The sequence below is a fragment of the Rhinolophus ferrumequinum genome, chromosome 25 (genome assembly GCF_004115265.2).
Source record: "Rhinolophus ferrumequinum isolate MPI-CBG mRhiFer1 chromosome 25, mRhiFer1_v1.p, whole genome shotgun sequence".
In the NCBI taxonomy this organism is placed as follows: Eukaryota; Metazoa; Chordata; class Mammalia; order Chiroptera; family Rhinolophidae; genus Rhinolophus; species Rhinolophus ferrumequinum.
The window spans coordinates 13,591,766-13,614,704 of NC_046308.1; the positions used below are offsets into that span (position 1 = coordinate 13,591,766).

The following is a 22,939-nucleotide window of genomic DNA, read 5'->3' on the forward strand; positions in this document are numbered from 1 at the left end:
AATAAACTTTCGGGCCTCGGTCTTTTCTGTTACAAAAGAGAGACTTATTCATTCCTTTTTAAAAACAAGAATATGCCCACTACCTACAATGTGGGCTGTGCTGGGCATTATAAAGGATACAAAGATATGGGGTGGTCTTGCCTGTCTACGCCATGGAAAAGAGGCACTCCTTCAGTCCCTGAAGGCAAAAAGAGGTGGGAATTAGGCAGATTACTATGGGTAAATTGCCCAGAGGCTGTTGAGAATCAATCATAAAGTATATTTTATATTCTATGGTAAATGAATAGTCCATAAGAAAGCAAGGCAAAAGGGGAGGGAAAAAAGGAATCTCTTTATTGGTTGATTGACGTAAACATAATCACATGACGTCCTTTGATAATAAAGACGCTGTTCTTTTCCTGAAGTCCTTGGAACATTAGATATTGTTTGTGTGTGTACTTTAAGAGTTGAGGGTTTTTAAAAATATTGCGTCATCCTTGCTCTCCCAGACTTTGCCTCTCTTTGTCTCAGTTTCCCTACAGTTTTCACTTCCCAGAGTTAAGAGTCTTAAAGGATTAAGCAATAACCACTAAGACAGCATTAGCATCTGTGGAAAGAAATGAAGACCATCCAAAAGAGAATGAACAAAGGTTATTTATTCCCAACTTGCTGCAGCAAGGGAGTCAGCCACCATCCCCTTGCATTTGGCAGCGACTCAAAGGCAGGCAGAAGAGTGGGAAAACTTTATAGTGGGAAAAAGGGAAGGCTTCAGGTGTGCCCTAACTGAAGTTGGTGGCATGGGGAAGCTGGAGGCGGTCTATCAGGAAGCAGGACATCCTATGTGATTGGTTAGAGAGCTTGTCTGGCAGGGGAGAATTAGGGTAGCTGGCAGTTATTGACTAAGTCCTGAAAGTTTTGCATTGATTGCTGCACAGGTGGTGGTTTGGCTTCCCGGGCTGGTAGCTGCCGAGGTTGTGGGTCAGAGTTCTATTGCCGTATGTGGTCTGGCCAGTGTCCACTTGTATATCTAGTCTCACAGCCTTCCTCATTCCTCCACTGGAAAGGAGGGCTAGGATAACTTTTACAAAGCTGGTGAAGCCATGGGACCTCCCCAGCAGACAGCTGGAAGGGGTGGGTGGTTGATAGGATGAGTCCTGGATGACAGGGTAGAACCGTACAGCGAGGTTTCCCAGAGTAAATTAGCTGTATGGAAGTGGAACCTCTCTGGCTTTCTTCTCGGAGAGGATGAGGGTGTCGCTATCCTGAATACCATAGCTTGTGAAAGCCAACCAATCCTGCAGTTGCTGGCCCTGAAACTCCAGCTGTTGCTGCTTTCTGAGCAGCCCCTGCTTGTCTTCTATCTGCTGCTTCAGGGAAATGATGAAACTGTTGGGGTCAATGGCATAGGCATGGCTCCCACCATCTGGATTCTTCACAAAGACCTGGATTTCAGGGACGACGGTTTCCAGCAGACAGATGGGAGTGTCCAGGAAGATCCCGAAATCAGCCAGGCAGTTGTGGCTGCTGAGGAGTTGCCGTTCACTGCCGGGTGTCTGGAAGGACAGACGCTGCAGGCCCAAGGAGGCCCGGCTCAGTCGGATCTTCTCTTTAACATTTCTTATGGGCTCATAAGGGTTCACTACGAGGATCAAATTTGGGTAACCCCACTGTTCCACTGTCACCCAGATGTCTCGTGCACTCTGCAAGGCAGAGGAGAGAGAGGGGTTAAGTTCGCACTCTTCTGTCTCACATGCAAAATTTCCCTTCATCTGTCCTCATCTTTCAACATCACCACCAGCAGAAGCAAACGTTTAGGGAGTGCCAACCAATTTCCAGGCCCTGTGCCCAGTGTCTTTTATACACTTCTTAATGCATTTTATTTTCCCAGCAGCCCTACAAGGTTGATTCTCCTTATTATCCCATTTTACAGATGAGGAAACCGTGGTTGAGCTGGGTTTAGTGATTTACTGACCACCACAGAGGTAGTAAGGAGCAGAGCAGGTATTTGAACTGCCATCAGTCAGACTCCAACATCTGTTCTTCACTATCAGAGGCTGCACTCAAGGGCCTAAGCATCCCAGGTGGCTGAGGAATGTACCTGGAACGTACCGGGAAGGGCCAACCCTCTAGCTGATCCTTTCAAGAAGGGATAGATAGAGGCCCAGCATTGCCAAGTCTTCTGATTTTTCAAGATAAAAATATTTGCATGATGTTTTTATATTCAGAAAGCATTCAGAGGCACATGCTTTCTAGCCCATCTGTGGGCCTCATGTGGTTGGTGGGCTCCCAGTTTGCAATCTCTGCACTTGATTAGAGAGCCTCTGCTTCGACTTCCAACTTCCGGCACACACCTCCCGTCCTTTACCCCTCGCCTCCCACCCAGACCCTCGATGTGGATGGAGTGCTGTCTGTTCTGAGTGTCTATATCCCTCCCTGGCTTTTAAGGCCCACGTCAAGCCCTATCTGCTTCAAGGAATCTTTTCCGGTGACTTTAGAGAAAATTATTTTCCATTTTCAAAGCCCCACAAAGACCTTGGAGTGAATCCTGCTGCCCCTTAGCAGTGTGACCTTGATTAATTAGCTTAATCTCTCTGAGCCTCAGTTTCCTCATCTGTAAAATGATGATAATGATAAAGATGATAATAATAATAATAATAATAGTACTTGACCTTTCTACTTTACACAATTGTCCCTGGATACGTGCTTTGCAAATTGTAAAGAACAATGTGAATAAAATAGATTATTATGATCCTTGCCTGTACTGTAGGTTTGACATCCCATTATACCATCTATTATTTAGCATTTTTTGTTCCCTGAGTATCTTCTCTGGATATTCTTTCTTGCAGTTTTGTGCAAGTTTATTTCAGGGATTTGCTTCCTAACAGAGTATGGCGGGTTTCTTGAGGGTAGGGGCCGTGTCTTCTTTCCGTTGCCCCCTGGCCCCCCACCCCCTGCCTGCCGAGCCTAGTGCTGGCACAAAACAGCTGATGGAATTGACTTGCCTGGGCTCAGCTCATGCAAAGAATGATCGGGAGCTTGGAACTGACGCTCTGGTCGGTTATGGGAAGAAGAAAGAAAAGGAGAACAAGAATTTGAAGGTAGGGAATCGGAGGCTCCGACTGTTGAATAATTTCCCCACAGAGTTGGTGGGTGGTGCAGCCAGGCCTCAAACTGTCTGACTCGAATGCCTTGTTGGCTCCACTGGTGCAGAAATAAATAAGTTAACACTATGCAGTTCTCTCATTCTGGGCTTCAAGCCCCTGGCAGCCAGCCTGAGAGGAGCCATTACCTTTACATTCCAGCTGGGGACTGGGTTCTCCTGGTCATAGCAACATTCCTGTTTTAGGCACTGGCGGGCCCTCTGAGCGACTATGTCCCATCTGTATCCTTCTGCCACGTTGTGGGTTGGATCAGCTGGATCCAGGATGATGGGCCTGCAACACAGAGAGTGGCTGCTCAGGCTCTTTCTGATTTGGAGGCCAGCAAGTCAGAAAGAAGCCTTCTTGTCCATCATCTCTTCAAGCCCCTGAGCATCTGCTATACCCAGAATCCCGGGCCGTCAGTCCAGGAGGGCCCAGAAACATTGCTGGAGAGTAACAGGATAGAGATTATTAGATTTGCAAGAAATCCTCTTGGGGAGAGTTCTCTAGGTGTTTGTAAGACATTTTGGTGGTCTGTGTGTGTGTGTGTGTGTGTGTGTGTGTGTGTGTGTGTGTGTGTGTGTATGTGTAGGGTGAGACACCAAAAGGCATGCTGAAGCAATAACAGATGCCCACTCCGGCGTCTTAAGTCTGAACTTAAGACTTAAGTCTCTTAAGTTCAGAGACTTTATTTTGCTGACAGGCTACATGAGTTTGAGACTAGAGCTGCTAAATTGCTTTGGGTAACACCACCCCCAACTACTGATTTTTATAGGGCACCCGGCCAAAGCCTATGTGAATTAACCTATTTTAATCCTTACAATAATTCTATAAGGTAGGGACTAGTGTTATTATTACTGTTGTTGTTGTTGTTGTTATGGACCCCATTTTACAAATGAGGAAACTGAGGCACAGACCTCCCTAAGGTCGCACAACTAGCTTACCCATCTCTGCTGCCTCAACACAGGAGAGGTTGGGCTGCCTCCAAGAGCCTCTTCTCTGCATAAATGTTGAATAAATATTTTAAAGAATGTTGGCTTAAAAGGGGTCTAATAACCTCGTTGGGTTGCTTGGGGTGACCGCATGTATTGGATGCCAAGCCCATGAGAAGAGCTGGCCCTTGTACTCCAGGAGATTTTGACTTAGGAGGGAGCTGTGACATTATGTGACACAATGTGATAGCAGACTATTGGAGTGAACTGAACATTTTAGGCTGCATCCTTGCTACTCTCGACATCCCTGGCTCCCTGAAATCATCCTGTCAGGTAGAAGAGTCAGGCCATCTTATGGGGTGGGTCGTCTGACGCAAAGTGACACACCAGGGGACCTGTCACAAAGGGCCTGTGCCCAGTGATCAGACTGGTTCCCTCTGGAATTTGGATCAGGGATGATGAAGTTCCCTCACCAACTGGGAGTAAGAGGGAAGCAGGGCAGGTGTGAAGAGAGAAGCAAAGGCAGAGAGGAAAGAGGCAGGTGGGCAGGAAGAGAGCGTGACAGAGAAAGAGGGAATCTATAGGTTTGCCACAGGTCTCGATGGTTTTCCAAACTCAACTTTCTGGGTATCCTTATAATCAATGTTCTTTTCATAAGGAGACCAGGTTTGTCTACTTTGTAAGTAAGAAAACCAAAAATAACCAAACCCAACACTCACAAAAGAGAGCAATAAACATTCTTGTGATATCGCTTACACTGACTTAGAGATTCTAATATAAAGCGTTGCCTCAGGCTGGGTTCTCCCAGAAGCAGATCCCAAGATAAGGATTTGAGTGCAAGTGGTTTATTTGGAAGGAGATGCCAGAAAGCACCAACAACAGAGTGAGAAAGTGAGAAGGGAGGGAAGGACACCAGTAAAGGGTATGTATCAAGGTTATTACCACTGTGGGCAATTGGAGGGATGCTAGTTAACGGTGAAGCACACATGACCCAGACAGAGTCCTTCCATCTGAGATGGGAGGGGCCTTGGGTATTTATCCCCCAGCTTCCAGCAGGCAAGGGAACACACTTGCCGACAGTTGGAGGCTGAGCCAGTCACCATGGAAATGGTAAAGGCCCAAGGGGATGCCCCAGTAGCACATGCTACATTAGTGAGCGTTTATCCAGGGTCTACCCTGGGCTGGATACTGGAGGCCCTTGGCATGTGTTTTCTCCGACCCTTACAACAGCACTGCATTGTTGGTGCCAGTTACTCCTGTTTTACGGAGGAGAAACTGAGGCTCACAGAAGTGAGAAAAAGGCAGAGCTGGGATTAAACTTGGGTCTCCATGATTCTTTCCACTTTCCCATGTTGTCACTAAGAAGCACTGAAATGGCCTTCGGCGGGTAAGAGGGTTACAGTAGGGTTGAGTAGTAGCTAGAGAAACAAGGAAAGACTCCTAGCTGCTAAGGCCCCTGCCAATTTTGAAAGGTGGGCATACTGTTAACTGTGTCAGCATGAGACTTCGGTGCAGCCATACTACTTAATAAAGCCCTCCCCTAAAACTCCATACCTCCTTTCCCTCCATTCTCTTTCTTTTCTCTCTGAGATGTGGTTGGCAAGCAGGGACCCAGTACCTCTGTCTTTTGAACGCTTTTCTGACAAAATCCTCGATGATTGGGTTCTGGAACGTGTAGTTCTTGGTCCAGTAGATACAGAGGAACCCATACTCCTTGAGCAGTTCCATCACAGTGGCGAGGCCTTCGTCCAAACTGAAATTCTCATCCCCGTGTGTACCCATTTCCCAGGCGTAAATGGTCAGTAGCTCGAGTGTGTAGAAAGGGGGCAGCATAGCCCTGGGGCACCTGGCTTTCACATACTGTTGAAAGAGATGAAAAAAGAAAGAGAACCCAAGATTCTGCGTCAGGATGGCACCGGACCCGAAACTGGAAAATCCAAGTTCTTATCTCAGCAATGGTACCTACTGGCTGTGTAATCTTGGCCAAGTTGGTTTCCCTCTCTGGCCCTAAGTGGGTTTCCCCATTTTAGAATTAAGGGGATAGGTTAGTACAGTGGGTTTCAAACTGTGCTGGACATAACTCCTGGAATGGAGTTATGAAGAGGTATCCCAAGGAGTGAGCAGGTTGAGCTCTGCCACCAGGGTCCCAGGCTAAGCAGCTCCATTTTAACCCAATTTAATGTATTGCGCTTCTGAAAAGTTTCCTTTAAAGAAAAGGCATCTTAGCTAAAGAGGGGGGAAAATAAAGAAAAAAGAAAGGATATGGATTGGGGGAATTACAGAACTAGGAAATAGTCGAGATTCTGTGGTGAACACCGGGGTTGCCTGTCTAGCAGGCCTTTTTCCTTCTCTATTGTACAGAGGCCATACTGTTTAGATGGGATTGACCCCACTCTCAACTCCAGGGTGGGTCCTGACTGGACAGGGTCATCTCTGTAAACACATTTCTTTTGCCAAGTGATTGGTTCAAGAGAAGCCTTGTGATCTAAGTTCGCTCAATTTGAGTGAAACCTAGTTCTTTCGTTCAGTGATTGAAAGAAGAGAAACCCTCTCGTGTGTGGATGTGAGGACAGGAAGAATTGTGGCCATTTTGTCATTGTGAGGGAAACCAGACAGGACCAAGATGACAGGCAGAGGAAATTGAAGCTGAGAGTATTACAGAGAAACAGAGCTGGAGCCCTCACCAAACAGTACTTGACACCTGCCTTCTCCCTGTTATGGTTTCACACATGAGCTGATAATTCTCTTTAGTGTCTAAACCAGTTTGACTTGCTTTTCCTGTTTTTCTGTTACTGGCAAAAGCAAGCATCTTAACTGATACCAGTCACCTCCTGTCTTAAGAACCTCTCTAATATTCAGCTAGAAAGTGAAAAATTTTTGTAAACATCCAGCTATTTGGTCTGTGGAAGCAAAATCCACATCTTTTCCTGTGGCTATTAGAAATAAGTATTATATCACATCCCAGAAAGGGGGGAAAAAACTCACTTTGACCTGGAAACAAACAAACAAAAACAGGATCATCTTATCTAGTTCTAGTCTCCAAAATAAATAAAACTTGAGACTTTCCTATAAGTTACTGACTTACAAACAAAAACAACTTTATCATTGACTTTTAAAAACATTTTTAATTGAATTCAAATTTACTCATAAACTAATGAATTTGTTTTTATAACGTTTTGTGAATTCACACTTAACATTCCAGACCAAATCTTAACTAATAAAATTATTATTTTGTTAAGAATTTAAACTCATAACAATACAATTTATTTTCTCCGATACTAGTGAGATTTCGGTGGTATTCTTAAAACTTATTGATGATGAGATGTAAGCCTTATAGATCCTTCATTTCTTTTAGGATCTTCAATAGACTATTTAATGGTAACATAAAAAACAAATCAGAAGAAAAGATCCGTTCCCTCCCACGGCTGACGTTCAGGATGCTGATTTCTTCATGTTTAGGATATCTCTGACACTTCTAATGTTGCTGTCTGAGACATGCTGTGATCTTTCCAGATAAACATGTGAGAAAACTGCTGTTTTCCTACCATGAACAGAGACTAAGTATAAACCTAGTAATCTTGGTAATGGTGTTTCCTTTCCATACCCATTATGTTTTTCATCGGAGTAAGCCTTTTTTTTCTCCAATCTGATTCTCTTGCAGCTTCTCTGCAAGTTCTTATTTAATACATGATTTTTGTCTCTAAGTTTCTTTTTACAGTTGGAGGTTCCACTGAAGTTGTTTAGGGGGACTTATTTCCCAAGTTGACTAAATTCATGGGGTTTACTACTTTAATTAAAAATAAACACATCATAAAATCTACCCATCAGTGAGCTCCTAATCTTACAGGGCTGTTTGCCAGGAGTCACATAATACACACACAGACAAATTTTTGAGTGATTTGAATTCATAATGGCATGCAAGCCTACAATAGTAAATAGCCCTGCACCTCCTGGGCTGTTTACACGTGGACATCCCTTCTTTTCAACTCCAAGGGTGAATCTTGTGTGGCGACTGCTTTTACTCTTGCTGGTGTTTCTCTCCTCCCTCCCCAACTCTACCCTGTTTCTATTTCTGATTCTGGATTAAGTCTGAGTTTTGGCCAAATCTGATTTTGGTTCTTGTTCTTATTTGTATAGGGCCACTTATGTCCCCATTGGTGACAATGCTCTGTGAATCTGGTTTTATGGTTTGACCATCCGGTGGTCTCCATTGAGAGACGGATGATAGGAATTTATTTTCTGCTGGGTGGCAGTCAATGGGAGTTTGATTGTATTTTGTGTTTTTCTCTTTCTCTTTCTCTTTTCTCTGTTTGTCTTTTTGTTGTTGTTGTTTTTTAAGGAGGGTGCAGCTCACAGACGTGGCCCACATGGAGGGTGGCCCATGTGGGGCTCGAACCGGCAACCTTGGTGTTATTAGCACCACACTTGAACCAACTGAGCTAACCAGGCACCCCAGGTCTGTTTGTCTTGAGAATTCTGATATCTCCTGGGAGCCTCACTATTGCTGTCTTGCATGCCATTATGAATTTAAGTCACTCAAAAATTTGTCTCTGTGTGTGTATGTGACTCCTGGAAAACAGCCTTATAAAATTAGGAGCTCACTGATGGAAGGTTTTGTTCTGTGTTTATTTTTGACGAGTAATTAAAGTAGTAAAACCAATACCGTTAGTTCTTTTTGTCTGTATGTATATAAATAAAGAAAGAATGATCTGATTATAATATAATCTATCTGTGGGCAGATCCCTTTCTCCCCACTCCACTATAGGAAATTTATAGAATGTAATTGGGAATAAATTCAGGTATAAAGGCTCATATCCTCACCAAAGGGGACTGAATCAGAATTTCTTCAGACTCTTTTATTCCAGAAGTAGATGACATGACTTCATAAAAACAGACTGCTTAACCAAAGATCAATAAAGCAAGAATTAATTACCCAGGTTAATATGCTATTTTTGATGGATATGTAAAAAAATAACCCTTTCTTTTTTTCTTAATTTATCTCCTGTCCTCAATATAGGGCCATACTTGTGCAAATTAAGATTAAACATTCTTTGAATGACACATTATTCCAACTAACACCTCAGAATAAAAAATTCCTATAAAAATTCCTGCTATAGATTGCAAAGTAACAGTTCCTCAGAAAAACAAAGATAATTGTTCTGTAAAATAATCATATATACATTGGCCCTGCTTACAAAACTATTTGAGATGATGGTTAAATATTCACAAAGTAACTTTATTAAGTTCCTTTTTATGACTATTGACATAATAAGTTCAATACAAATATGTCCTCCTTCCTACTAGGATAGAATTAGATAAATCAATTTACCAGTACTTCAATAATAAAAAATCAAATTTATAAATAAATTTGTATTGATGCCAGAAATCTCCTCCAATTAGGTATGATAATCAATTCCACTATTAAGAATCAAGGACAAAATAAGACAGACCGAAAATACAAATATTGTATGATTCTACTTACATGAGGGAGCTAGAATAGGTACACTCATAGAGACAGGAAGTAGAAATGGTGGTTACCAGGGGCTGGAGAGAGGGTAGAATGGGGACTTACTGTTTAACCGGGACAGAGTTTCTGTTTGGGATGATGAAAAAGTTCAGGAAATAAATAGTGATGGTGTTTACACAACATTGTGAATGTAATGAATGCCACTGAATTGTACACTTAAAATGGTAACAACAACAAAAAATCCCTCAAAACAAACAAAAAACTTATGTCAAAAGCTCAACTAAAACACTGGGGAACATCCCATCTTGTTCCCAGAACTACATTGAATTAAATACTTGAAAATATAAAAAAATAAACATCAGTTTGTTGGCAAAAAAAAAAAAAAAAAAAATCCAGGCCTGATCTTCACAGGTGGAAATCATGCTTATAAAGTCCCTCCTGATACTGACCTGATCCTGCGGTAAAGCTGATGAAAGCCAGCATTACAGACAGTAACAATAACACTTTTTTGGCAGGCCACGAGTAAGCATGAACAACTTTGGACCTCTCTGAGTTCAGTGACAGCCTCCCAGTTAAGATCGGACAGACCAGCCCCTTCCACCATGTGAGGACACAGAGAAAAGTCGGCAATCTGTAACGTAGAAAAGGGCCTTCACCAGAATTCAACCCTGTTTGCACCCTGATGTTGGGCTTCCAGCCTCCAAAGGGGTGAGAAAGAAATTTTGTTGTTTATTAAAAAAAAAAAAGAAGAAGAAGAAGAAGATTGGGCAGACAAATGCTCCCTTCGGCAGCACATATACTAAAATGGAACAATATAAAGATTAGCATGACCTCTGCGCAGGGATGACGTGCGAATCCGTGAAGAGTTCCATATTTTTATATACTTGTATAGTACAGCACAGGGAATATAGTCAATACTATTCTATTAACTCTCTACAGTGTCAGATGGGTAATAGACTTATTGGGGTTATTACTTTGTGAGGTACCTCACTTTGTCTAATCACTTTGTTGTTTTATACACCTGAAACTAATAAAAAATAGAAAAAAAAGATTGGACAGATGAAACCTAGAGAAGTTAAATGACATGTTCCTATGAGGAGAAAAATAATTTTTGTTTTTCTCAGTTTTTTGAAACTCTTGGAAAACAACTTTGTTTTTCTGAGTTGCTGCCCTCAGCATTTTATAGTATAACCCTGCTTACACCCAGAGTCTGAGCTTTGAGATAGAACTTGAGTTTAGGATTCCCGCCATAAGTTCCTGCTTTGCTTTTCCCAGGGCATCTTTCAAAATAAGTTAAGCTTGGGAATAGTCAGTGACCTTTACCCCAACCACCTTATAAGTAATAAGTGCTTGCTACCCTGTTAGCTCTTGACCTGAGACGTGACCTGGGATGAAGGACAAGCCCTTCCCCTGGGCTCATTGTGCCCCCTTGCTTCTGGGATCTGTAGGTAATAAATCTGGTGACTACTTCCTTTGTGTGGTTATATTGAAACTGTGCCTGACCCAGCAGTGTGTTTCCCTTCCCCAAAGTGGAAGCTCAGATGCTGAAGGAACTATGACTTGCAGACCCCAGGTGGTGACTTGTTCCCCCTCATTCACCAGGTCATAATCTGCATATTTTAAATTCAGTATACCAGTTCTGGCTTCTCAACATGCTTCTTTGGTCCTGATGCCAGTACATGAACTAGTAAGAACAATAAAATACTATTGAGCCATGAAAAAGTCAATGATGACACCAGGGACTTTACCAAAAACTCCAGACAAAGACAAACTATTAAACTTTTTAGCATCTCGGGACTCTGGTTTTGTTCACCATACAATACGAGCTCTTTATGTATCATTGTTCTCTTATGTATTGACCAACACATCTTGTAACACTTAGCTAAATAAACCTTGTCCAATAAAAGAAAACATCAAATTAATAATACCGAATCAGAACACTGTTTTATAAAACTATATATAGTCTTAGGAGCAGAGGCTTGAACAAAAGGGAGAGCTATAGAAGGAAAGTTGATATATTACACCGTGGACATTACAAATAAACATGCATATCATACTTGTATGCAGGAAGAAAATACTTTGCACCTTGAAACAAACAAACAAATAAAGCAAACGGGGCACCCTGCTGAGTTCCAGCTCTTCAAACCCACAAAACCTTGGATCGTTTCCTGTAAATGACTTATCAACAAAAACAATTTTATTCTTGGCGTTGGCAATGCTAGTGTCTGAAGATATATCACAACTTTGGTTGGTGTGAGAATCATGTAAGAAATTTGCTGTTTTCCCACCATGAACAGCCTAACTGCAAATTTACTAACCTTGGTAATTTTCTGACTTTTATCTTTCAATACATTTATTCTTTTTTAACTGAGTCCTTCTGAAATCTGACTCTCTACTGTTTTTTAAAATAAGAAAGCATATTTTAATTTTTCTAATTTTTGTGTTTGTTTCTGAGTCCTTCTTTTATAAATTTAGATAACTCTGTTCATCTGGATTTTTAAAACACAAACCTTATATAAATTTTTATTTAAAAACTACAAAGTAATACAGAATATACACTTCATTTTGAAAAATCTCTCCAGGAATAAATATATATATATGTCCTGACTTGTATCTTAAAGACATATACTAATTTCCCTTAACATTCTTTTCCTTTTTCGATTACAGTTGACATTCAACATTATATTAGTTTCAGGTGTCCTTTTGATATTTTGAAAAACACACGGTCCCATGCAGGCATCACATGTGAACTCTAAAAAGTAGCTGCTTTGATTATATTCACTCATTAATGATCGTGATATTGAGGAACTCAATCATTTGGAGGGGAAATTGGTGCAGGATGGAAATAAATGAATCTTTCCATTTGTTTGTCCTTAACGAGCTGAGATTAACGTGCAGAGATCCCAGTGAAGTTGACATTAACCAGTACTGGATTGTAACTGGAGCATCACAAACACTTGTTTATTGAAATTCTGTACGTTCCTTATTTTTCTCCTCCTCCTGCTCATCTCCACCCCACCCTCCATCTTTTTCACTCTTTCTCTTTACAGTTCAAAAGACTAGCACTCTTTCTGCCCCCACTTCCATTTTTCCTTGAGGAAGTTTCCTGAAGTGACAAATCTAGCTCCTGCCTTTTGTTCCCCTTCCTCCACCATCATCCCCCTGCTGCCCCCATCCCGGCAGCCCTCTCACCTGCTGGTACCAGTGTTTTACCAGCCGCAGAAGGCTTTTCAGTTTGGTTGGCCGATGTTTCACAAAATTTCTCTGCAGCTCGCAGAAGGATGGAGAGAAATTTCCAGGGTAACCGCAGGCCTTAATCAGATTCTCATAGACCTGGAGTCGCTGAGAGTTGGTAACCAAAGACCCTGGGGTGAGAGGAAGCAAAGGGGGGAGGGAATGTGTGATTTAGGAAGCTCCAGGTTGCTAAGTGGCCTGTGCCTGAGAGCCTGCTAATTCACTGGACTGTAACTCCAGGGAAACCAGAGACCTCATAGCCTAAGAGAATAAAGGTTTGACTTGGTTGATTGTCCTCTGGAGAAACAAAAGTGGGTTTTTTAAATCCTCAGTCTACTCAGGGACTGTTGTCTTCGTCTCCAACACTTTCCCTTAATGTCTGTTTGGATCTCACTTGCAGCCATTTTTTTGAACCTCCCATCACTGTAGGGGAGACCCAGTTCCAGATAAGAGAGCTGGGCTCTGAGAGTGCATTTGCTGAAAGGTGTGCTGCTGTAGCACGCCTCTTGCATCACGAATGCATCCCACCCAGGTGATTTGAATGCTCCTTCCTTTCTCTGTCTCACTCCCCTATTCCCTACCAGCTTTTCCTGGGACTGCTTGTTCTCAAACCCTTGTCTCAGGGTCTGCTTCTGTGAAAGCCCCAGAAATGACATCCCACCTCCCCCACTGCTACCTGCACCGGTAGTAGGTGCTACAGAAGCACCTGAGGTTACTCTTCTAAATCCTTCCCCTCCATGGGTCTCGCCTCCTCCTGCGATCATATACAGTGGTACCTAGGTTTTCGAACATACCCGTTGACAAACATTTTGCTTTATGAACGTTGTAAAACCGGAAGTAAATGCTTCGGTTTTCGAACAAGACTCAGAAGTCGAACATGTCACACGGTTTCCGCTGAGTGCAAGACCCTGAGGCCTCGCTGTCGGCTGTTTTCGAACATTTCAGAACTCGTGGATTACGTTCAAAAACCGAGGTCCCACTGTATTTATCTGTGTGATTCTTGAGCAAACTGTTTCCCAGGTTGAGCCCTGTGACAGCCAGAGGTGGGTCAGTCCCATGTACCACGCACTGTGGTTGCCCAGCCCTCAGCACCAGACATGGGTTGAACAGATGAAAGCAGGTGTCTGCATGTGGCCACACGCGAGAGGGGAGGCAGTTACAAGTCTCTCGGGAAGGGCAGGTGTGTGAATTGGGTGGGTTACCTCTCCTCTTACCCAGCGGCCTGTAGGCAGGCACGATGGTGACAGTGATGGGCTCTGCAGTCTCCTTGGTGTGGATGGTGAAGACGAGAGCATCGGGGATTCCCTGGACCAGCCCTAGGACCTCGAGCCCAAGGGCTAGCAGGTCCTGGCAAAGCCACAGCCGTTTCCATATCAGTCTCAGAGCAGTTTTGTGATGCTTGGCCTCTTCCTGGAAGCTGTGGAAACAGCTTAGGAACACCACCAGCTCCACCTCCGTGCTACTCCTGATCACTGTGCCGTTCCCGAAGGAGCCCACCTGCGGAACAGAGTCCTGTCACCCTGAGGCCACTGCCGGTGCCAGGCAATCCCTGAAGTTTTTACACTCTTAATGCTCTCCACAACCCTGACGGATGGGTGAATAGTACCAGTACCCTCTCTTCACAGGCGAGAAAACTGAGACGTCAAAGAGGATAAGACGCTCGCCCAGGCTCGCACTGTATGCAGCCTGACTCCAGAGCCCAGGCTTCTCATTTGCTACATTGCATCGCAGTGTAGACTCATCGCAGATGAGACTGTCTTCTCATCTGCAGAGTTATGGCTCTTCCAAGGGAATACAAATGCCTACTTCACACGGTTGTTTGAGGATTCTGGGGGGTGGGTCTGAATAAACTCATGACAATAAAAAAGAAGGGAGGGTACAGGATTGCCTGGTGGATAAGAGCCTTTGGCTGTGGAATGGGGCAGCCTGACTTTGACCTCGATTCTTGCCCTTGTTTTTCAGCTGTGCGGTCATTCTGAACCCTAAGTGTGTAAAATGAGATAAATGATGGAACATGAGTCATTGGGTTACTGGGAGGATTAGGTGAGAGAATGTATGCCCAAAACTTGCTGTGGTGCCTAGCACACAGGAAATTAGCAATATGTTTCTCTTCTTCATCTTTGTCTGTTGGCTCACAACTTTCTTTCTGAGGCTGGGGATTCAGTTGCCCCATCTGAACTGAAGTTGCTGGATGATGTTGAAGGGATCTTTTTGATGTTCTGAGAGTCTGGGCTTGCTCTCCAGCGTCTGGTACACAAAAGCCCTACAATTCTCTGGCCTTCTTTCTTGCTCACTCCCGCTCCAGAGGTGGTATTGCTAGGGATGAATAGACCGCAGGTCAGCTACCTCTCCTGGTGGGTGAACCACTGCACGCTGGTTATAATCCAGCGGTCATAGGTTGAGCACTCACTGTGTCTGGCACTCCTGAAAGTCCTTTATTCATAGAAGATTTTCTCATCCTCACACCCAATGATTGAGGGGGGTACTCGTATTATTATCCCTAATGCACAGATGAGAAAACTGAGGCAGTGGACTCAATTTGCCATGGACTCTTAGCCAGGAGTCATAGTCATAGTCAATTAAGGAGTCGGATCACAGGGTGTGGTTCTCTCACCTCTTTCCTCCTCACGACCCAAGTCTACAAGTGAGGCTCTGCTTCTGAGGAGGAGTCTGACATCTTTTTTACCCTTACATTTTCCATGCTCTTTCTCTACTTGCCTTCAGACTCAGTGTTTCTGCCCGGTGTGAGAGGGTTGGGGATAGCTCCCTGTGTGTGGATAAAGGGCACATCCCTCTGAAGGCCTTTCCTAGTGGTAAGACCCAGACAGGGAGGAAAGAACGTTCTAGAATAGGTTTCATGACTTGCTTCAGCTTGAACCTATTTCAGCTCAAATCATTCGAAGACAAGCATTCACTCATGTGGACCGGCCCAGCTCACCAGATTTTCAGGGTGGGGGGAGGAGTTACAGGCTGACTAAAGTATTACTTTATCCTCTTTTGGGCACCTCTATTATTTCATGGTTTCAAGGGCTGAAGGGGATATGGTTTGTGGGCAGAATTTGAGGACTGGGTAAATGTCATTTCCTGCTGTCAAACCTCATTCTGTTTGTAGCATCCTCCTGTCCCCAGAGTTGTCAGGGCTGTGGTCTGGGAGGGCCTGCCTGACTCAGACTGGCACCTCAGACCAAGAAGATAGCTTGGGCAAGAATTTATAATGACGCTTTCAGTGGGCTTTTTGTTTTTTTGATGTGCTAATTTGTTTGATGAGGGCGAGATGATGGTGATGATGACGCCTCCATTACACATGAGAAGACCGAAGGTTTGCGAGACAAGATGGTAAATCCACAGTCACACAGCCAGGAAGGGAAGAAGGCAAGAATCAACCCTGGGTCTACCTGATGTCAGAATGTGTGGTTTCTCACTTCTAAATCGTATGGCCTCAGACTCCGGTGTTGGATGTGGGTATAAAGAAGGGATGTGGTTCTGAGGTTTGTAAATCCTTCCCTGGGGTGGCTGCCCCTGGAGAGAGAACCAGAGAGCCCTGGGCCATGGGTCAGAATCAGGGGGTCTTAATTCTAGTCATGCCTTTGTCACCAGCTTGCTGTGTGAACTTGGGACACCCCTCTGTGTCTCAGTGTTCTTATTGTTTAAACAAGGGATTGACTGAAATTGTTGATCTCTCCTTGGCTGCTCTTGTTTTGACCCTCTTGAATTTTGATCTTAGCTCTGACAGGAGGTGACATGAGGCAGCTGTAGGAAGGACTTGGGGGAAAAAATCTCACTGGGGCAGCCGGAAGTCCTGGCTGTGGAGTCAGATAAGACCCTGATTCAAATTTCAGCTCTACCACTAGCTGTGTGACTTTGGGCCAATCACCTCACCTTTCTGAGCTTTCATGGAAAAAAACCATTTTTATTAATAAAAATTTAAAACATAGAAACATAGGAAGAGAATACAATAAATATTCATATATCCAGCCAGTTAGGTTCAACAAGTCTCAACGCCTCACTGCATTAGCTTCATCTAAACCACATTAAAGTAAATTGCAGACACCAAGAAACTTTGTCCCTAAATACTTTAGCATTTGCATCCATCGAAAGAGAACATTTCTTCTCATAACCACAACACTATTACACGTCACAAAATCAACAGTGATTCCCTTATATTATCTAATATCCAGGTCATATTAAAATTTCCTCAATTGTTTCTAAACTATATTTTATGGATGGTCTATTCACACCGGGATCCAGTCAAAGACCTTGCATTACATTTGGTTGTTACGAATCTTAAGTCTCTGAGTCTCCATTTTACTCATCCATAAACGGGGAAAAGAATAGTTCTTAACTCACAGGGTACACAAATTAGAGATAATATATGTTACCCTTAACATATATTAGTGCACCCCCTAGTGCACCCCCAAAAAGTGAACTATTATTGGCTTCCTTACTGGATTGTTCTGCTCAAGGCAGCAGTGTGGTGGAGTACAGGGAGCTAAGGTGGGGTGTCCTGAGATGTGAGCAGCATAGACTAGGGATAAGAAGGCAAGAGTTCCCCGGCATCATCAGGGATGAGGGACTTCATGCTGGGTTTACCCGGCCCTGGCCTGGGGATGGAGGGGCCATCAGTCTCACCTTGACCACCTTCAGCACCCGCACATCCTGGGTCAGCCCATGCTCCCCTTGGAAGGTCTCTTCCCTGAGAAACTGCTCCACAGTTCGCACAGCCTCCAGCACCTCTTCTTTCCATTCTCGGCTGGGCTGCAGGTACTGAGCCACAAAGGAATTCAGCCGGGGGGCAGAGGTGTCATACAGTTCTGGGGTCAGTGCCATCTCTGTCCTGAGAGTACCACTGCTAGGCAGATATATAGCCACACAGCTACCCAGCTCCTGGCATACACCCCCTTCTTTAAGGGGGCTCGTCCTCAGCTGACCTCCAGCACCCTGTAGAATAAAGGCCCACAGTGGAGATGAAACCAGGGGTGAGGGAAATGATCTGGGGTTCCTCTCTTAGAGACCCCCTCGCTGCGGCAGGGACACAGAGTGACATTCAGACGTGGCTGGAAGATCCTGGGCCACCTTAACAGGCTTGGCTTTCAGCCAACCTTTCTGCTGTTGGTTTCGATTCTCAATTTTTTGAGTTTCCCTTTTATGACGTTTGGAAACTGAAATTGGCTTGAGTTTGATCCTAGAGGAGGCAACTCTCCCAGCAGGTCAAAGTTGGATGGTATTAATCACTCCAGTCACCCGACCTGCCATATGGAACTGAGGTTCAGGAAGAAAAAGGACTTGTTCACGGTTGAGGTGAGCATTGGGAACTCTAGAGGCTGACAGAAGTCTAAGTTCCAGTTGGCCCTTTACCAGACTCTTAACCTCTCTGACCCTCCCATAATGTATCCATAAAATGGGTCTAACGATAACACTCTACCCCATAGGTTGTCATGCAATTAAACATGAAAACATAGAGCAGGGAAAGCACTTAGAAAATGCAGGTATTATTCATTTTCTAAATATCTATTGAGTGTCTTCTAGATGCCAGATATTGTGCTAAGGAGACAAAATGAGACAGGGCTCCTGCCCCAAGGGGCTCTCCGAGCAGCTGGGGAGGCAGACAAGAGATACTGAGAGTGACATGTGCCAGGTAGACAAAAGGGCATGGACACCTGGTGAAATCCAGGCAGAAGAGTTTCTTTTGGGTTACCTGTTGTGTCGGTGCACACCTGCTTGAGATGAATCTCAAGACTCGGGATGTGGCCAGGAGCAGAAAGAGGGCACAACGTGGGTAAAAGCTGAGAAGTGTGAATCATCCAGATGTGTGCCACCACCCCAATGTTAAATATGCCTCAGCATAGAGGGTAAGGAGGGGAAAGGTGAGAGAAGTGGCTGGGCAGGTGGGCAGGAGTTGAATCTTTGAGTGCTATTCATTCATTCATTCAACAAACATTTTTTGAGCATCTACTATGTGCCAGTTAGGTTGAGGATACAGCAGTGAACAGGCAAAATTCCCTGCCTGCAGAGGGCTTACATTTTGATAGTGAAGACAGACGATCAGCAGGATAAATCAAATTATAGTAAATAACATGGTGATAAATGCTAAATAGAAAAATAAAGCAGGGAAAGAGGTTAAAAGGGTGTGTGTGTGTGTGTGTGTGTGTGTGTGTGTGTGTGCATAAGTGTTCAGTCTTAAATAAGGTGGGTAGAGAAGGCCTGGAAAGGAGACATTTGTACCAAGGCATGAAGGAGGTGAAGAGTGAGCCATGTACATGTCAGAGGGAAGAGGGCCCTTCTCGGCAGAAGGAACCAGAGGTCCCATGGCCGCAGTGTGCCTGGTGGGTGTGAAGAACAGCTGTGACTGGAATGGAACGATTGAGGGGAGTAGGAGGGGTTGAGGTTTGAGTGGTAAAGAGTGGGGAGAAAATGGCGTAGGATGTTGAAGACTCCTGAGACTCTGACGTTGACTCTGAATGAAACGGGGAGCCATAGGGGAGTTCCAAGCCGAGGAGGGACATGGTCTGAGTTTCGGTTTCACAGAATCCCACTAGCTGCTGGGGGAAGCTTAGATTAAAAGCAGAGGGTGGGTGTGGAGGGGAGAAGAGAAGCGGGAGTTCAGTTAAGGAGCTCCTGCAACAGTCCAGACAGCAGATGATGGCGGCTTGGATCAGGCAGGCAGCTGTGAAGGTAGGGAGAAGCAGTATGATTTAATTTTTGTATTGTGGAAAGTTTCAAACATAAATAAGGTGGAATCAGAATAAGAACCCCCATAGGCCATCACCCAACTTCAATATTTATCATCATGTAGACAGTCTCGTTTCAATTATACCCCCATCCACGTCTCCTCTCTTGTATTATTTGGAAGTGAGTCCTAGACATCCTAGCATTTCACTGGGTATATTTTGACTCTAAAGCTGACAGGTCTTGCTAATGGATAGAGGCTAACGTGAGAGAAAGATCAGAGTTAAGGACCACTTCAAGGCCTTAAATCTTAGCAACTGGAAGTATGGAATTGTCCTGAACTTAGGTGGGCAAGACCGGTGAAGAATGCAGTGTAGGCCTGCAGATCAGGAGCTCCGTTTTGGAACTGAAGTTTGAAGTGTCTATTAGACAGCCACATGGAATAAGGACTTGGGTATAGGAGTCTGGATTTCAGAGAAGAAGTCTGGGCTTGAGATACAAATTTGGGAACCCCCAACCTAGAGATATTTAAAGCCACAAGACTGGATGGGGTGACCAAGGGAGTGAATGTAGCGCAGGAAGAGGAAAGGACCAAAGACTGAGCCCTGAAGCACTTAACAGTATGAAGAGGTTGGGGGCGTTGCGAGAATCCAGCAAAGAAGAATGAGAAGGAGTAGCTTGGGAGGTGGAAGAAAAATCAAGAGGGGTGTTTTGGAAGTCAAGTGGAGACATCATTTTACAAAGTGACCCACTAGGTCAAATGCTGGAGGCATCTGCTCTGGCTTTGTCCTGATGGCAGTGGCAAATCAGGGGAGGGACCCGTGGTGAAGTTAGCATTCTGGAAAGATTGGTCTGGCTGCTTCTGTTGGGAGGATGGATTACAGGAGGCAACAGTAGATGCAGGGAGACGTGTCAGGACACTGTGCAACGGTCCCGGGGACAGATAGCCTGGATTTGGCTGGAAGCAGTGGAGGTGGAGAGAAAGGGCTGGATGCTAGGTCTATTTTGGAGGAAGGGTAAAGCTAGGACTCGGTGACTACAGGAAGGAGGTGAGGGACAGGGCGAAGATAGGGAGGGCTCTCTGGCTTGGGTCCTTGAGTAACTGGTGGAGGGCATTAGTAACAAAGAGAGGAAGATGGAAGGAGAAATGGGAGTGGGAGAGATCTAGAAATGTATCTTTGAATGGTGACTTGGAGGTACTCACAGGTGATAAGGGAAATGAGCACCTCCAGGACAAAGTTGGTTTTCCGCAGCACACAGATGGGTCATGGTGCTTTCAGGAAGGATGATTGATACCAAAATTAAATGATGGGCGAAGAAAGTGACACTCAGAGTACCAGATGGGGTGGCCAAAGAGATGGGACAAAGCCAGAGAGCTTAAAACGTTGTCCACATTGCCTCATGTTTCTGATAAGCCGAGAAATAGAGATCTGAGAAGTATCCAAGAAGCCACCGGTCACTATGGAGGGTGCAGTTTTAGGGGAGATCTGGGAGCAGAAGCCACATTAGGATGGGTTGGGGAGTAAGTGGAGTGAGGGGAAGACCAGGAGTGTAGCTAACCCTTGCAAGAAGTTTCCCATGAAAGGGAGGAGAAAGACAGGGTGTGAGCTAGAGGAGGCGGCAGGGTGGAGAGTATTTGTTTTAAACATCATTTTGAGAAAAAAAACCCCTCAGTCATGACACATTTTAATTAAAGCTTTCAAACTGGCCAGTCCCAAATGGAAAACACCACATATTTTATTAGATAATTTTGAAAAGTCCCCATGTTGCCGATGTTTGGTAGTAGTGCACGGTCCTTAAATAGTCCCATATTACGGCAATTTAGAGGAGTAGTCATTTCACAAACTTCAGTCAACAATAACGTAAGGCTCCAAATGTTTACCATATGTTTATGAGGACAGATAATGAATGTCAAGGCAATAAAAAGTTGTTCAAACAATAAACATTCAGGCCTTACATATTGGTTTTTATTCTGCTTCATGAAATCTATGAGAGAGAGTTGAGCAGCTTTCAATTATTTGATCACTAATACAGTGGATAGCATTTGAAAATTTGAAAAGGGAACACGGAGTTGGTAATGTATTGTCTTTATGGTTTGTCAGGATGCCACCCCGTGGAGCATGTTTTGGTGGGAGGGAGAAGAGCCGGGAGTTAGGAAGTGGGTGGGCTAAGTTTGGGGCAGGAGAAAGCTACGTCAGGTTGAGCAGTGCCTTAGCTTGAGTTCCCCCAGAAGCAGAGCGTGAGGCAAGGGCTTGTGTGAGGGTGACTGTTTTGGCAAATGATCCCAAGGGATTGGTATGGGGGATTGCGAAGGAGGGAAAACCATTCCAAGGAATATTGTTAAATTGATCAGTACTGTGGGTAGCTGGGATTTCATCCCGCTGGGCACCTTCTGAGGAGCAGTGTAGAGATGTGCCTCACCTGAGAGGTGGAAGGGGGGAGTACGCATTCATTGGTTCCTGGCTTTCCATTAGTTGAGGGTTGCTCCTTGGGGTGTTAACTCCCTTGAACTTCCATGTTTGCTCAGACACCATAATGGTTGAATGGGTGCCCACAGATGTTTCTTATGGGGCAGGAGAGAAAGCCCTAGTGGAGAGAAGGGCTATTTTCCCTGCCATGTGGAGAGAGATTATCCAAGAAAATCTAAAGCAGTGCTTTCATTTTTTCCCATCCTTGTATGCACAGCCCTCTGACTTCGCAGTTCCTTTCATGAAGAAGTGGAACCTATTTCTCTAGCCCCGGAAACAGGCATGTGACTTGTTTTGACCAAGGAGACATTAGCAAACATCATGCAAGCAAAGGCTTAAAAAGTGTGTGCGTATTGGGGCTTGCCTTTTCTCTTGCTACGTTTAGAACCCCATAACAATGTGAACAAGCTCAGACCAGCCAGTTGGATAAGGAGAAACACATGGTTAAAGCATTCAATTGAACAACTGATAATTGAGCCAATTGCCAGACATGGGAGAATATTGTTGACCTCCAGCTTCAGGTGGGCCAGCTCAGACCAGGAAAACTATTCAGACAATTCCCAGAACTACAAGCAAAGAAATGGGTGTTTTGAGGTGGTTTGTTATGTGGCATCAATTAACTGACACAACTTCTGGCATTGTTTGGATTCCTCGATCCAGCTGTGCCTTATGTCAGCTACCTGTGGATTCTTATGGGCCATTATAGTCTACTTATTTTTGCTTAAATTAATTTGAATTGGGTCTCTGTCACTTGCAACAAGAAGGGTCCTTGATGATCCAAGATTGAATGGACTGAACAAACAAATGGGTGGGAAAGATGAAGAGAGTGACTCGTGAGTCACTGGTAGGGTTGACCATGGGTCTAAGCTGGATAGAAAAGGAAATAAATCCAGGGTCGAGAGGAAAGGAAGGGTCAGTCATTCAAGGTCCTTCCTCCTTGAAACCCTAGGGTTTCCTTCTCTGAATCAGTTCTTGGAACTGGGTCACATTCATTGGTTTTCTCCTGATTTCCCTCAACAATGTTGAACTCAAGTTACCCCATATCAGCCAGTT

At 44.4% G+C, this 22,939-nt stretch overlaps 1 protein-coding gene and 1 non-coding gene across 2 annotated transcripts; one reads left to right on the forward strand and one right to left on the reverse strand.

Annotated features, from left to right (window-relative positions):
* Positions 1–339: 339 nt before the first annotated feature.
* OASL (2'-5'-oligoadenylate synthetase like) lies at positions 340–17,614 on the reverse strand. Its single transcript, XM_033097167.1, has 6 exons — positions 17,382–17,614; positions 13,967–14,249; positions 12,711–12,883; positions 5,670–5,911; positions 3,269–3,413; positions 340–1,679 (listed from the first exon to the last, which is right to left on the reverse strand). The coding sequence occupies exons 1-6, from the start codon at positions 17,577–17,579 to the stop codon at positions 1,179–1,181; spliced, it is 1,542 nt and encodes a 513-aa protein (XP_032953058.1). The 5' UTR covers positions 17,580–17,614; the 3' UTR covers positions 340–1,178.
* On the forward strand, positions 10,294–10,396 carry LOC117017913 (U6 spliceosomal RNA). The gene has a single exon (XR_004422144.1). It is a non-coding gene; the product is annotated as a U6 spliceosomal RNA (small nuclear RNA).
* Positions 17,615–22,939: the final 5,325 nt, after the last annotated feature.